Source organism: Cavia porcellus, unplaced genomic scaffold, assembly GCF_034190915.1.
Source record: "Cavia porcellus strain 051 isolate PalLab524CR breed Dunkin Hartley unplaced genomic scaffold, mCavPor4.1 scaffold_10, whole genome shotgun sequence".
Lineage (NCBI taxonomy): Eukaryota > Metazoa > Chordata > Mammalia > Rodentia > Caviidae > Cavia > Cavia porcellus.
The window spans coordinates 43,578,735-43,594,806 of record NW_026947493.1 but is presented as its reverse complement, the minus strand read 5'-3'; the positions used below and the strand labels follow the sequence as shown (position 1 = coordinate 43,594,806).

Genomic DNA, 16,072 nt, shown 5'->3' with positions numbered 1-16,072 from the left:
TAGGCCAATCTCCCTAATGAATATAGAGGCAAAAATCCTCAATAAAATATTGGCAAACACAATGCAGCAAATTATCAAGATTATACACCATAACCAAGGAAGATTCATCCCAGGAATGCAATGATGGTTTAACATATGCAGATCAATAAATGTAATTCACCATATCAATACAGCCAAAGATAAGAATCACATGATCATTTCAATAGATGCAGGAAAGGTTTTGATAAGGTCCAATACTCATGCATGATAAGAATTACAGAAAATTGGAATAGATGGTCTTTACCTTAATAAAATAAAAGCTATCTATGACAAACCAACAGCCAACATATTACATGATCAAAAACTGAAAGTTGTTACTCTAAAATCAGGAAAAAGACAAGGATGTCCTTTATCACCACTTCTATTCAATATAGTGTTGGAAATACTAGCCAGAGCAATTAAACAAGAGAGAGAAATATAAGGAATGAGGCTAGGAAAAGAAGAAGTTAAATTACTATCATTTGCAGATGACATGATACTCGACATAGAAGACACTGAGCTGAATACACACTTCTGAGATGAAGAAATACAAATGGCAAGTAAATACATGAAAAAAATGTTCAGCATCATTGGCCATTAGAGAAATGCTAATTAAAACCACACTGAGATTCCATCTCATTCCAGAAAGAATGGCCAGGATCAAGAAAGCCAACAACAACAAATGCTGGAGAGGCTGTGGGGAAAAAGGAACTCTTCTGCACTGTTGGTGGGAGTACAGACAGTGCAACCACTATGGAAATCAGTGTGGCATTACCTCAAAAAGCTTGGACTGGAAGTCCCATTTGACCTAGCTATTCCACTTCTGGGCATATTCCCAGAAGAACTGAAAACATCATACCACAGTGATATATGTGCACCCATGATTATAGCAGCACAATTTGTAACACTCAAGTCTTAGAAACAACCTAAATACTCATCAACTGAGGAATGGTAGAAAAGATGTGGTACTTTTATATAATGGGGTACTACTCAGCTATAAAAAAGGAACACATTGAGGCTTTTATAGGATGCAACTTGAGATCATGCTTATAAATGAAATAAATAAAAACCCCTATGTAAATATCATATTATCTTCCTACTGTAATAAACTATAAGAGCAAAAAAGATATAAAATCCTCAATAAATACTGTGAAAGGGTAAGAATCTGCTCAAAGGGGAAAGGACTGGATCAATTTTGCATGTTTATATCTGATAATCTGAGAAACTCTTTTGAAGATTACCATGCAAAATAACAACCTTAGTTATGTTCCTACCACCTTGTTTTGAAAGCCTATATTGTCATTGTTTGGGGCTCTATGTTGTTATTTGTCTTTTTTGTTTCTTATTTTTCTAGTAATTTGTTTTGTTTTTCCTTCTAATACAAAAAGGATAGATGTACATGTGGAGACTTATACAAGCCTAGAACTTCTCCTAAAGAGTTTATGAGAATTGACTGTATTATGCGTGATGATGCGAACAGCTACTTCAAAGAAAAACAGATAATATGGAAGTCATTGCTGATTTCCTATTATCATGCATGAAGTCCAGTAATGCTTTTATTCTTTGTTTAAAATAAACAGTTTTGGTCTGTTTTGTATTATTTAATTTCAATATATATGAAGGTATGGACAGCTATTTTGAAACGAACAAGAGACATTATAGTAGCCATTGCTGATATTCCTAATGTCTGGTTTTAAAGGCTTTTAAGGGTTTCATTCTTCTGTTTTGATCACTTTTATTCTATTTTGTTTTGTTTGAGTTCAGTGTGTGTATGAAGATGAGAACTATTTCAAAGAAAACAAGAGACATTATGGTAGCCACTGCTGATCTCCTGTTGTCTTGTTTTGAAATCTTGTGTCACTTGCTTTCTTCTGATATGCTTTGTTCTATTTTGCTGTTTAGTTTTACCCTCTTTAAAAAAAAAAAAAAAAAGATACAGAAGAGTTTCATCATGCTCTCTCTTCATAGTTATTCCCTTTCCCCACCCAAATCCTGGCAAACCCTAATTTCTTCTCCTTCCTTATAGTTCTAAAAGTGATATAATGGAAACATATTTACTATGTAAGTAATCTTCAGAGAAGGGTTTTTCTTGCCTGCTATAACTCCTCTGAGAAAATTCCAAGTTACATGCATCAAGTTTATTTTTTCTTATTGCACTCTACTATATGGATATACCACACTGTTTACTCACCTACTGAAAGACTTCTATATATATCTTTATGAGAACATATTTAAAAACTTTAATAAAGAACTGAGAAAAGAAACACTTAAGAATGGTACTAATAAAATAAGTATTTACTTTAAAAGAATTGATGCTATCTTTACAGTTGAGAACAGCAGATTTTGATATTTCATTAACAATTACTCTTAAAAAGAAATCTTCAAGAACTAAGAATAAAAATTCTGTTTCTTTAGCTTCTTAGGAATAAAATATCAAAAATGAGTAAGAAAAATAATTAGAATTAAAGTTAGCCAAAATAAAGTATAGAAAATATATGATCATGATCATCACACAGTCTCTTATTACACATTTAAAATAAGGTAATGCAAAAACGTATTCTTTCCCTTTCTCTAAAATTTAATCCCACACACAAAATAACTAATCCTCTTTTAAGTGATGCATTTACTTCCTTTTAATATACTATTTATAAAGGTTACTATTGTGTTTAATAAAATAGTATACCTTTTCTTTTTTTTTTTTTTTTGTCTTTTTTCATTTTTATCGGTACCAGGGATCGAACTCACGACTGCCTGCTTGCAAGGCAGGCGCTTATGCCGCTGAGCTAAATCCCCAGCCCCAGTATACCTTTTCTATTTCATTGCACAAGCAAAGTACACATAACACTAAATACTAAATAAAATACTACTAAAAACAGAAATCTCAGAGAAGTTTTCCCAATTCCTGCTAGGTCAAGCATTACTAAAGCAACATTTAGTAACTCAAAAATTCACACTTTCCCTACTCATTTCTAGAAATAAGGGATACTAAAGGAGCAGCAATGCAAGGAAGAGGCTTCACATTCCTGAGCTACGTCTTGGAAGAGAATAACCTAAGAGCATCAGAACATAACATAAGTGAGAAGTAAACTTACATTGCCTTTAGCCTCTGAGAATTTGGGATTGTTATCATTAATTATCATTTAACTAATAGTTCTTGTCATTAACTGGAATATTCTAAGGAGAATTAATGGCAATGTGTCTTTTACTGAAATTAATTTTTTTTAATTTAAACATTCACATTATTATTCAATCACACCTCATGTGTTTTTAAAACTATTTATTAAGGCATAAGAGCCGTATTACATAAGAATACATAACTCAATCTTCTCATTCCATCACTTATCCATATGACAGTATGTAACATCTGAATAGTAACATGGAATCTACATTTTTGACATTTCAATAGGTACTTTTCAATTACCTTTTCTCATTTTTAACAATTTTCAAAAACCTATTATATTTACTTTTATTCTGCTTAACTACAAGCTAGTCAGAACTATCTTAATATATACAAGTTGTTTAAACCATCTTTTTCAAAATCTGTGATTATTGATACATAATTGAAAGGTAAATTAACATAATTCCATAACTGTGAGAAAATTCTGAGACAAATCTTTTTTCAAAGATCTTGAATTGAGCAGGTATATTCCATATATGAATTTAAAACAATATTTTCCCTACAACTATTCCAGAGTATTTGTTTTTAAGATGTGTTCATCTAAAAACCACACAAAAACTTGTAATGAGTTTTATCAGCTAAAAATAAAATATTCTAAATCCTAATTGATGAACTAAAATGAACTTTACAGTTAGGATTCTAGTGGTTGATAAAAAATTTGTAATAAAATTAAATCCATATAAAATTTTATATTTTTAAAAAGTAAACATTCTACTCTGAAGAAAAAAGGCTAACCTGTTTTATATTTATTAAAATGTTTCTTTTGTGTTAAAATATATTAAAAGAGACCTCAGCATGACTCCCATCTTTCTCTACTCTCCACTTTTTAAAAAAGCTTAAAATAACTTAGTTTAAAAACAAGTCCATGGAAATGGCATACTTATCAAATTTCCACTTGCATCCTTCAAAGGAGCACCACCTCCACTTTTTCCCCAAGGGTTGTAAATTTTCATTTCAGCTTCCAGTTTAGCTTCATATTTTTCTTTTTCTTCACGTTCTTTCTTCCTTCTTTCTTCTCTTTCCTGAATCTTAACAACATAAAATACATTTCAAAGTAAGAATGAACAAGTAGGCTAATAAAGAAGTTGGTGATATCAGATGTTAGTGTATTCTTCTGATTAGGAAAAATAGAATCTGGAGATAGTTTTCAGTGTATTTCATTCTTCAGTATAAAATCACCAATATTTGTAATACAAAAAGCACTTAAATGGCTACAGCTACTGTTCCCCCTACAACATGCCACCAGACGCCTTTCCAACCAGTGAAGCCACTGAGACTCAGCCAACTCCTCCTTCTCTCCCCCAGCTTCTCCAGAGCCATTCTCTCCTCAACCTCATCAGTTCCATGGAACCATTAGGTGCTCCTCGCTCCTTCTCTATCCGCACTGTCACTGTCACTGCCCAATCACAGTCTACTCCCTGCTTCACCAGACCTACTCATCCTGGTCACAGTAACAGAGTCAGAACCTAGAGAAGCTGAACATTCAACACTGCTGGGGTAGTGCTAGGCCACTTTAAGTACAACCTTATGAAAACACGTAAAAGAAATACATTCGCATTATCATCAAGTGTAATCACAGGATTCTTCTCTAGAGATATATGCACAGGCAATGAACAACAATCTACATTTTACAAAGTCATTTTTAAACTCAAAAACACAGGCATGGTAAGTTTAGTTACTCTCCCTCTAGCACAAGTCAATAAATACATATATAAAATGACTTTTAGAGTTGAGAAATCTAGTTTTGTCAGTGGCTAATACACTCACTCAAAACCTGAATTCAAAATTCAGTATTTATTAATAGACATCTAACATAAAAAAAATGATGGGAATTCTATAGTTTTAAAGATCATTCTCTTGAGAAGGTTTCTTTTCCCATGTAAAAGTTGAATAAAAGTACATTAAGAAGAAATCTAAGTGGTATTATTCAAAAAATAGCTCAGTTTAGATACATATCCAAAACAAGAGGCCTCTCAAAGCTAAGAGAATTGCCCCCTCAAAACCCATACATTTTTTTTACTTTATTTGTTAATATTAAGAAGAAAAGGTAAAAAACAAATTTTCACAACAAAATAATAAAAATGTAATAATTGTTGATAAATTGCACATCTTTAGTCACTCAAGTACAAAATATGGGCATAAAAATTTCTTCAATTAGTATTAGCACAACCTTTCCTATTCAGTGAACTAAGTGACACTAATGGTATAACTAACTTGCATTTTTTTCTTTTCCCTTCTATCCTTTCTCTTTTCCCCTATCTTAGTTTCTTCTTTTTATTGAACAGTTTCCTCCCATTTCACAGTAACTATTGTATATTTTGAACCTTATGAAAACCCATACATTTAATAGCTACTCTTATGTCAACACTCTATGAACATTATGAACTACAAAAGAACCCATCATTCTCATCCCTAAACATTTCTCCTCCATGTACTCCCTATTTTGGCTTATAGCTTCATTATTCTCCTAGATTAGAGAACTCCAAAATATCTACAAGCCTCTGTTCTTTCTCATTTCCTATATCCACATCTTGTCCATGAAACCTTAGAATTATTTCTTCAGTGTCCTTCCTAATTCTCCATTCAGTGCAAGGCCTTATCATGTCCTGGCCATGTACTTCAACAGTTTACTAAGAAATCTCTTTGCTACATCTCTCCTAATTATCCAGCAGTCACATTCCCAAAAGCCAGCTCTGTTCAATCAACGAATCCTTTTTCTTTTCATCTAAAACTCCCTTTACTGGGCTGGGGATTTGTTCAGTAGGATAAGCACCTGCCTGGCAAGAGTAAGGTTGCAAGTTTGATCCCCAGTACCAAATAAATAAACAAATAAATAGTAAAATAAAATGAGATAAAATTCCCTTCTTTTAGCTGTCCATAAAAGGACAAAATTGAACACCCCTTCACAATCCAGCACAATTTAACTGTCCAGTTCTCCCAAAGCATTAATTCCAAAAATATACAGCAGTATCTAACCTATTTGTCATGTAACATGTCATGTAACATGTCTCAAATACCAACCGCCATGTGAATCCTCCCAACTGCCCAAGAAATTACTCTTCCTACCCTATGCTTCCAATAGCATTCCATGTATCCACACCAAATCTTATAGTGTTGAATAACAATTAACTGGCATTTTTCCTTCTCTGGCACACTCTTGAGTTCTAAACAAATAATGTTCAGCATTAAATGAATGAGGAATACCTGCTGCTGCAAAGCCTCTTGGTAAGACTGAAGAGACTGTTTACAAGGTTTTGGCTTATCTTCAAAAATCAGTCCTGAATTTACCACTGGGTCACTTGCAATTTTCAGTTCATTTTGTCCAACTGTATTCCTAAATCAAACAATTAACTTGATTTGAAATTATTCAAGGATAACAAAATTCAAGAAGAAAATGCAACTTTCATTTGAAACACCATGGCACATAAAAATATCTTAAAATAGAAAAAGAGATAACCACCACAGCATACACATGTAATCCCAAATACTCAGGAGACAGAGGCAAAAGATCAAATTTAAGGGGTTAGCCTGGGAAATTTCACAAGACCCTGCCTCAAAATTTGTTTGTTCATTCATTTGAGTACTTGAGAATGAGCCCAGGACCTTCATACTGAGCTACACTGGAGGATCTTTTTAAATTTGAGACCAGGTCTCACTAAATTATTAAACTGCCCAGGCTGCAGTGGTAATTCTCTCACAGCCCCACCTTTCCCAGAGTGCTAGGATTACAGGTGTGTGCCACCATGCATAGCTTCAAAATTAAAGAGGGGAGGACGATGGGGATGTAACTGAGCAGCAGAGCTTTGGCTTAGCAGGTACAAGACCCTGCTTTCAATCTTCAGTACCAGAAGTAAATGGTGGGGCGGGGTGGGGGGTTGATTCTTCTCTTTAAGTCAAAGAGGAACACTTAAGCAAGTAACTCCTGCATAAGCTCTCCCCCTCCTGCCTCTGCTCTGACAATCTATGAAATGTTCAAATTTATTGGGTTTATTTCTTGACTGAGGTGGCAGTTACAAGGGAGTGAAAATATCTGTTATAATGCACCAAGCAGTACATACATAATTTAAGCACTTTTTTGAACAAACCAAAATAACAAACCTGCCTGAAGTCCCTCAAATAGCACCATAATAATAACTTAATGAATAATTTACTCAATAAAATTTCTTTCTAAACATTTCAAAAATAAAGCAATTAGAGTAAAAAGTCTGTCTCAAAGGCTTTCTCATCTCCAAAAACAGAATCACTTAAAATAATGAGTTTCCCTTCTATAATTAATCTACTCAACTTATTAATAATCTTTTAACAGGATGAACAAGTATATCTGTGTTTACTGTCACACTGTAATCAGAACAAACATTTCCCAACAGAGCTGATACTTTTTCACACCAATTACAGTGGCTATAAATCACATGTGGACAGATTATCGCAGTGCCTCTTTCACTCCTTGTTCTTCCTACCTTCCAGCATACACTACGGGCCCAAATTATTTGTAATCAGAAACAGATGAGAAAAAGGGAAGAGTGTTACGGATACAGTTTAGTGACATTTAGCAAATTTACCGAGTTCTGCAACCAATACCACAACATTTTTTTTTTAAAGAGTGTAAAATTAAACAGAACAAAACAGGTCATAAGATAACAATGTAAGAGACATAGATTTCAAAGCAACACAACCGGAGATCTTCACTGTCTATCATATTGTCTCTTGTTTTCTTTCACAACATTTTCATAACCCCAAAATATCCCTTCTGCCTCTAATTCCTGCTCTCATCCTTACCCCAACCAATCACTAAGTAGCCTGATTTCTGTCTCTATTTCTGAACATTTCATATAAATCGAACCACACGATACATATGGATTCCTTCATTCAGCATATTTTTGAGAATGATCCATGTTATAACAGTAGTTTGATTCTCTCTACTGCTTAATATTACTTCATGCATGGATAAAAAATATTCTGTTTATCCATTCACAAATTGATAGACATTTCAATCATTTCCATTCTTTGGCGATTATGAATAATACTATGGTTACTTAGGTTCTGGTTTTGGGTCCCCTTCCAAGTATATTTTCTATGTTCTTTCTATTCTCAACAAAGGTCTGGTCAAGCAAAGCACAACAGGTAGTAAGGTTTTCCATTTATTAAAGGTAGGGGGAAAAAACAGGCAATAATAAAAAATATACGAATTGAACTTTATAAAAATTTAAAATTTTAAATGATAATATCGATGGAGTACAAAAACAACCCAAAGAGTAGAGAAAATATTTGCAAATCATGTGTCTTTATAGTAGTCATATCCTGAACACATCATAAAAAGCTATAATAATAAAAAAAGACTTTGCCAGGTATGGTAGCACATACTCGTAATTCCAGCACTTGGGAGGCTGAGGCAAGAGGATTACTACAAACTCAAGACCAGCCTGAACTACATAGTGAGACCCTGCCTCAAAAACACCAAAAATAAACAAACAACATAAAAGTTGTCAAAGGAGTTGAATAAACATAACATTTCTCTAAAGGAAAAGACAAATATCCAATAAGCACATGAAAAGATGGTGAATATCACTAATCATCAGAGAAACACAAATCAAAACTACCACTTCGCATCCCTTATGGCTAGTTTTAAAACATAAGAAATAAGTTTTGGCAAGTATGTAAAGAAATTAGAATCCCTGTGACCTGTTGATAGAAACACAAAATGATACAGCCAAAGTGGAAAACTGTATGGTAGTTCCCTCAAAAATATTTTTTTAAAAAATACTAGGTCTACTGGTACATGCCTGTAATCCCAGATACTTGGCAGGATCACAAATTCAAGGCAAATATAAGCAGCTTAGCAAGACGCTGTCTTAAATTTAAAAAATAAAACAAAAAGGCATGAACACAAAGCTCAGTAGTCTCTATGTTCAATCTCTAGGGCATGAAAGGACACGTAATTATTATATGACTAGCAATTCCATTTTCCACTCAAAAGAACTGTAAACAGGTCTTGAAAAGAGATTTGTACATTCATGCTAATGGCATTATTCACAACAGCTAAAATATGGAGTAAAAAAGGAACCAACACCCGTGTCTATTAATTCATGAATCAATAAGCAACACTTCTGGTATATACAATGAACTATTAGGAAATGTGACATGTTAGAATATAGATGAAAATTATGAATGTTACACTAAGTGAAAAAAGGCAGTTAGAAAAGACAAACTTTGCATGATTTCATAGGTGGTACTTGCAGTACTTGAAATCAGAGACATAGCAGAATTGTAGTTGCCAGAGTATGAGGTAAGGACCCATTATTATTTAATGGATGTGGAGTTTCAGTTTACAAGATGAAAGAGTTCCAAAGATGGCTGCATATTGAATGTATTAAATACCTGTACACTGATTAACATGGAAACTTTACATACACTTTAACACAGTATAAAAAAAGCTGGGGAAAAGGAGAATAAAGAAATTATTCTTTCAGATAATGACTTACACCATGGGTTGTGCTAGCTGGTGGGTAACAGGAGCACTAGCATAAGCTGCAGGCTGTACTCCCAATATTCCTGAACCATCTTAAAAGAAAAAAAAAACACACACACATTTACTTTGGAATCCCTATTTAACAGCACTTTACCCCTAAAGGAAAAAACATGTAATAAAAATGCTATCTAAGGAAAAGCATTAAGTATTTCTTTCTGGGTTAGGAGTTAGCATAGAACAATACAAGAAAACACAAAAGGTTATTTCTTAAACCTACATAAAAAGGAAACAACTACCAACTATAACGGGGTTTTAAAATAGGTATTGCTGTGTTGGCTCCCAGAATTCATGCAGGCATTTAATCACCAAAGTTTTGAGTTAATATATTTAAGACAATAAAAGTTTAGCATGATATGAGGTGTGACCGTTAAAAAGTGATTAAATAAGGTTAAAGCAGAGCCTCACAATTAAATTCTGGTGGCTTTGTAAGAAAAGGGAGAGACACTACACTAATACATGTGCCTACCATTATGGGTTATGAGGCGTCTGTGTGTGAGGAGAGTATCTTTGCCAGAACTGTACATGTTTTTTGGACTTTTAGGGTCCAAAGCTGTGAGCCAAAGAATACCCTTCTGTTTATAAAGCAGCCTGCTTTAAGTATTTCATTATAGTAACAAAAATAGACTGCTACAACTGTTGGCTTTATCAAATCAACAAATATGCTCAAATTAAGCAAAGTTATTTTTTACTTATATACTTTGCGTGCACAAAAACCATGTTCTTAAATCAAGTCACTGGAAAAAGATGTGTACGGGTGACTTACAATAGGCAAGACTAGGGTCCAAAGTATTTCTGGCACCATAAAAATAGTATGCATCATCATAAGGAGTTCGATAGTTAGTAGTCAGAGGTGGTAGTACGGGAGGTGGAGGCAGAGGGGCAATCCTGTATCAACAGAGAAATGGGAAATTCTTCACATATTTCATTGCAAATTTGTAATCAAGATATCATTCTTATTCTTTTATACTACATTCCCAAAACACTAATCACAAATTTAGAAAAAGCCACGATCTTTTTCTAATGATTCAGCAGAAATTATGAATAAAAAACCAAATGATATCACATTAAATATTATAATTTCAGGTACAACACTTTTACTGGACACAAACAAGCAATGCTGAATCAAGTACTATCCAGTAGTCACTATGTGCTCATGTCAAATGAAAACAGATATTATCTCTATCCCTCAGGAATAATACAGAAACAGACAATTACAACTAGATATGATAAATAAAACAAGGCACAGAGTGCTACAGGAATTCAAAGCAGACATACTTAAACCTCATAAAAAAGAAATCACAGAAGACTTTCCAGCAGAGGGAATTCATGTATCATGTTACTAGAGTGAGCTAGTATAGATAAAAGTGGGACAGTTAAGGAAGAGAAGACAGAGCTATAAAACCACATGACTGTAAATGATTTAATTTGAAGAGCAGGACTTTTAATCTATAAACTGTATTATTCTATCATAAGAAATCAACCATACTATAAACTAAAAATTACTTAAAATATTAACAGTTAAGTCTTAACATAATCATTAGTATCTCATAATCATTAGTATCTCAAACTAAAAACCTGAAATTCATTACTAATTAGAAAACAGCCCTAATGATTATATTGACTTGACTGTTAATATTTAAGTAATTTTTCCAATAGTAAAAATTTCAAATGTAAACTCTAAGATAAACAGAAAAAGAGAATATTTTAGCATATTTTCACTTTTAACTGTACATTAACAAATTTTCCCTTTCTGTATACTCCAAAGTATTTGTGAAGAACTAAGAAGATATTAAAGTTCTCTTCAGTGATGAATGTTTTTTCACATTTACTATTTATTCATTTGTCTAGCCACACTATCATCAAAGACATAGTGACAAAAGTTATAAAAAGGAGCTAATGTCAACAACTTATAACTTGTATAGATTTATGTAAGACTTAATATTCACAATGCTGTTAATAAGAAAAAAATTGTACTGTTCACTTTTATACATGAAAAAACAAAAGTTGACCAATACTTTGCTGAAATTCCATATAGTAAACTCCAGTTCAATCTCTTACCAGAAGCTAAAACCACCATACAATGCCCTGAAATTCTAATCCTATGCAGTCTGTTAAATATGAAAACCATCAAAGAAAAAGCACTTGATAAATACAGTAAACATGGCCCTACAATTTATTAGTAGTAAATAAAAGACCAACGTCTACTAAATAATGAACGGATACTACAGAAATGTGAGTGTTGTAAAGTTAAGAAAACCATCAACAGATTTAAATCCATTCATATAATTCATAAAAGTAAAGATTAAGCATACGTTATACAAAAATATTATGTCAACAAGATTTTCTCTATGTGTAGTCTAAAATAGCATGGTACCTTCTATCTACCGAAATCAAATCTTTACTCCAATACCAAGGTTACAGGTTTTATTATTTCAACACTTTTTACTCTAGAAAGCTGAGTTTTACATAGCCCCTGAGTAATAAGGAAAGAATTTAAGGAAATTAGCTAAAATCATATTTATATACAACCATATTAGAAACTTTTTCTGCGTAAGTTGAAGGAAAAATTCAATGTTTGCCAAGTAGAAATAACAAAATTGAGAATAATACACAGCTTTTATATGTTAAAATATATAAAATATCTGAATAGGATCTAAAACCCAAAAGTAAAATGTGTTTAATGATTTATTCTAGAAATAAAAATCATCTTTAAACAATTAAAGGATGTTAATTCCCTTGTGAAATAGAGAAATAAAAGAAAATAAATTTTAAGAGAAAGTATATAACAGTTATTAATTATACAAAATCTCTGAAAGATAATATCATCTAATTCAGTTTATCCTTTCAAATATTAATTAAACAATATGTTACCTAATTCCCGAACACAAAACATTTTAAACAAGCACCTGGGAGGCAGCATTTCACCAAGAGTGCTGCTGAGTCCATTGTGCAAATCTTCATTTTGAGAAGGGGCGGAGTGAATTGATGGAATGGGTGGGACAGAAGGAGTAGATAAAGGAGGGAGAGGAGTCTGGAAAGCTACTCTGGGTCTTTCAGGTGGTGTCATCTCTCCAAATTGTCTTGATGTCACACTAAACTGCTTTAGTCTATCAGGCTAAAATAAAGGAAAAAACTGTTTGTTATACAGTAGCACAAATTTAAAGGTGGAAAGGGGCTCAAAAGACCCTCTCTCCCAGCAGGCACTTAAAACTGTCATAGAATAAGAATTTTATAGCTATAAAATATTTTCATGATCTAATTCTTACTACATAAATGGGTAACTGAGGCTTTCTGACAAGTACGTAAATCACCTAAGGCCACATATCTAATAATCAATGAGAGTTAGGAATTAACTTTAAATGAGCCAGCCTTTCTATTATAATACATTACTCTGCTATTTCTCTATCCATTGCCATTTCTGCTATCAAAGTACTCTATACAGCACAGTCAGCAACTCCTTTCTGTGAAGAGCCAAAGAGTAAATATACTAAGCATTGCAATCTCTTCACAGCTGTCCCACTCAGCTATGGGACAGACAACATAGAAATGAGGGAGGCTGTGCTTCCATAAAACTATATTTACAAAACAAGTATCAGCTGGGTTCAGCCACAGGCCACATTGTGCTAACACCTACTATCAAACATTCATATATCCTTTTTAAGATCTGACATCAAAAGTAAATGCATAAGTAATGTTTAATTATTATCTCTGAAAAACGTTAAATACATAAATACATCTGCTTTTTAATATCGTAAATCAAATACACACTCTTTAAGGGTTTAAATTCAAATGTCAAATACTCCAAAATTTAACACACAAATAACTATATTTTTAAAAATCTCATTCATAAAATAAAAGGGTATTTTTTCATTGGAACCAAGGATTGAACCCAGGAACTTGGCAATGAGCTACATGAGCTACATCCCCATCTCTTATTTTTACTTTTTTCTTTTAGACAAGGTCCTGCTAAATTGCCCTGTAATCCTCAGGATTCATCCTCCCAAAGAGCTAGGACAACTGACTAAAAGGAAATTTTGACTGCAAAAATCATCAAAGGTATTTACTGATAGAAGAAAGCATATTTAACTTACAAGTTTATCTTGCTTTTTCTGGAATGATTTTTTAAATTAATCTGTTTTATTCTATGAACAGTCAGAAGTACATGGGAGAGATACTGTGCAGTATTAAACTGTTTTTTCTTTTTTTTATGCTGGGGATTGAACCCAGGATTTCATGCCTACTAAACACACTCTACTACTGAGCTTTACCCTTTGCCCTACTATTACTTTTTTAAAAATAAGTAACTCAAAGGATGTATACTTAGTATAGGTAGAAGTAAATCCAAAGCTTCCTACAGCTGAATAACAATTTAAATAATTCTAATGTTAAGGATTTGCTATTTCCTTATGTTTTGTTTATTTTGTCTTGAGACAGGGTCTCACTATTTGGTTCAGGCTGGCCTTGGGCTCACTTTGTAGCCCAGACTGGTCTCGAACTTGCAACAATCCACCTCCAGTGCTGGGATTACAGGAGTGTGCCACCACACCTGGCTCTGCTATATCCTTATGAAACAATGAACTTTTTAATAAAATTAAAGATCTGATCATTAAAAGTGAAACAAAAATTTGCCTTAGTAAATAAACACATCAAACTATTTAAAAAGCACTTGTAGCAAGAGCAATAAACTGTTACCTCTTCCTTAACTGCAACAATGTAGTTCATTTCACTTTATGGTCAGAATTATGAAATTAAAGAAAAAAGATTGTTTTTGTTTTAGTTTTACATTAGGTAACGATAAAACTAAAAGGCTTAAAGACTAGAATTAGTTTCTTTGGAGATTTTAAGTGCTCAAGACATAGTCAAGATTAACATCACTTGTGAATTAAGCAGATATATTTCCTTGGAAATAGTACATGTAAATGAAGTAAAGGACTAATTTTTAAAAAAAAAACTAAAAAATGAAATGCAAAAGAAAAATCGGACAATGAAACAATAGGTGAGAATTAATATTTGCATTTTATAAGAACTGAATTTATTTTATTAATGTTCAAACTGATGTACTCTTAACAGTCTCCCAGGAAATATCTATCCCTAAATTTGGGGATGCAGGAATAATGAAATGAAAGAGCAATAAGAGGTGCCAGGAACCCCTACCGATTTCTCAGGGTCTTGTACTCCAGAAGCTGCAACTCTGAGTTCTAAATCTTTTTCTCTAAACAAAATTAAAGTTTTATATATTAAAAAGTTATAGCAAACACTGTCAAAATTATTACCATCATTGAAACATACTTGGACACAAAATCTATATAACACATCTCCAAATAGAAATAATTTCTTTAAGAGAAAATAAAACCTTAAATAATTTACCAAAACTCAAATCTTCTGACTTGATACAGATTAAACTAGAATTTATATGTAACTGACATAAAGTAAGTATCTTAAAACCAGCCTATGAATATTCAAGTACAAAGTAATCCACACAAAATAAAACCCAAAAATAAAGACAGACATCTGTCTATGAGACAGACATCTCATGGTATATTTTCAGTTTATATAAAGGATAAAAATTTAAACAAAACTATCTTGCTTTCTAGTAAGAATTTTAGGGCCGAGGTAGCTCAGAGGCACAGTGCCTGCTTTGCAAAAACAAGGTCCTGAGTTTGATTCCTGGTACAAAAAAAAAAAAAAAAAAGAATTTTAAAGAAAATGATGTTAAAAGATGGCTAATGGCAGAGGGTGGATATTAGCTTCCTCCTAGATCTCAAATTCTCTAAAATTGAGACTTCCACTCCTAATTTTAAACTATAGCCAGTATTTTGCAGATATTTCTACACAAAAGTTAATAAACACTGAGACTCGTATACGACATTAATGCTGTGATTTACCATATGATTATTTTACACTGTATTTATGTGTGTATGCTTGAGATTTTAAAAGCATAAAATAGTTTGTTACTATATAAGGGATAATACAATAGGCACATAGATACCATGGCTTTAAACAAAAAAACTGAGCAAGTTAACAAAAGAAGTAACAAGCCTATTGCATAATACCTACATAGTTTGTTACCTCTGATAAAATTAACATTGTCATAGCATTTATTTTCCTTGCTGAATTACAATGTACTGATGATATATGTGATTCATAAAACAAAAATTATGTTAAAAAAGAGTCCCTTCTTTTACAGTCATGACATTTTACATAAGTACATTTTAAATTCAAAACACCTATATTAAATGCAAACCTTTCATTACCGTCTCTTATTTTTCTGTTGTTCAGCCATTTGTTCCAATAGTTCTAGTCTATATTTCTCTTTCCTTCTCTGAGTAAGTTCTCGATCTTCGCCTCCT

General features: G+C 32.7%; 1 protein-coding gene across 19 annotated transcripts in view; it reads right to left on the bottom strand.

The window, feature by feature from the left end:
- Cspp1 (centrosome and spindle pole associated protein 1) overlaps positions 1-16,072 on the bottom strand; it is a 109,470-nt gene that overhangs the window by 47,962 nt on the left and 45,436 nt on the right. For 16 of the 19 annotated variants that reach the window (XM_013143843.3, XM_063257417.1, XM_013143847.3 and 13 more), the window contains 7 exons: positions 15,977-16,070; positions 14,877-14,934; positions 12,629-12,837; positions 10,486-10,607; positions 9,676-9,754; positions 6,401-6,530; positions 4,077-4,224 (listed from right to left, as the gene is read on the bottom strand). In XM_013143843.3, the coding sequence (XP_012999297.1) occupies positions 4,077-4,224; positions 6,401-6,530; positions 9,676-9,754; positions 10,486-10,607; positions 12,629-12,837; positions 14,877-14,934; positions 15,977-16,070 (840 nt within the window). The remainder of the gene's footprint in view (positions 1-4,076; positions 4,225-6,400; positions 6,531-9,675; positions 9,755-10,485; positions 10,608-12,628; positions 12,838-14,876; positions 14,935-15,976; positions 16,071-16,072) is intronic. The other 3 variants (XM_063257419.1, XM_063257421.1, XM_023561771.2) reach the window with 3 other exon arrangements.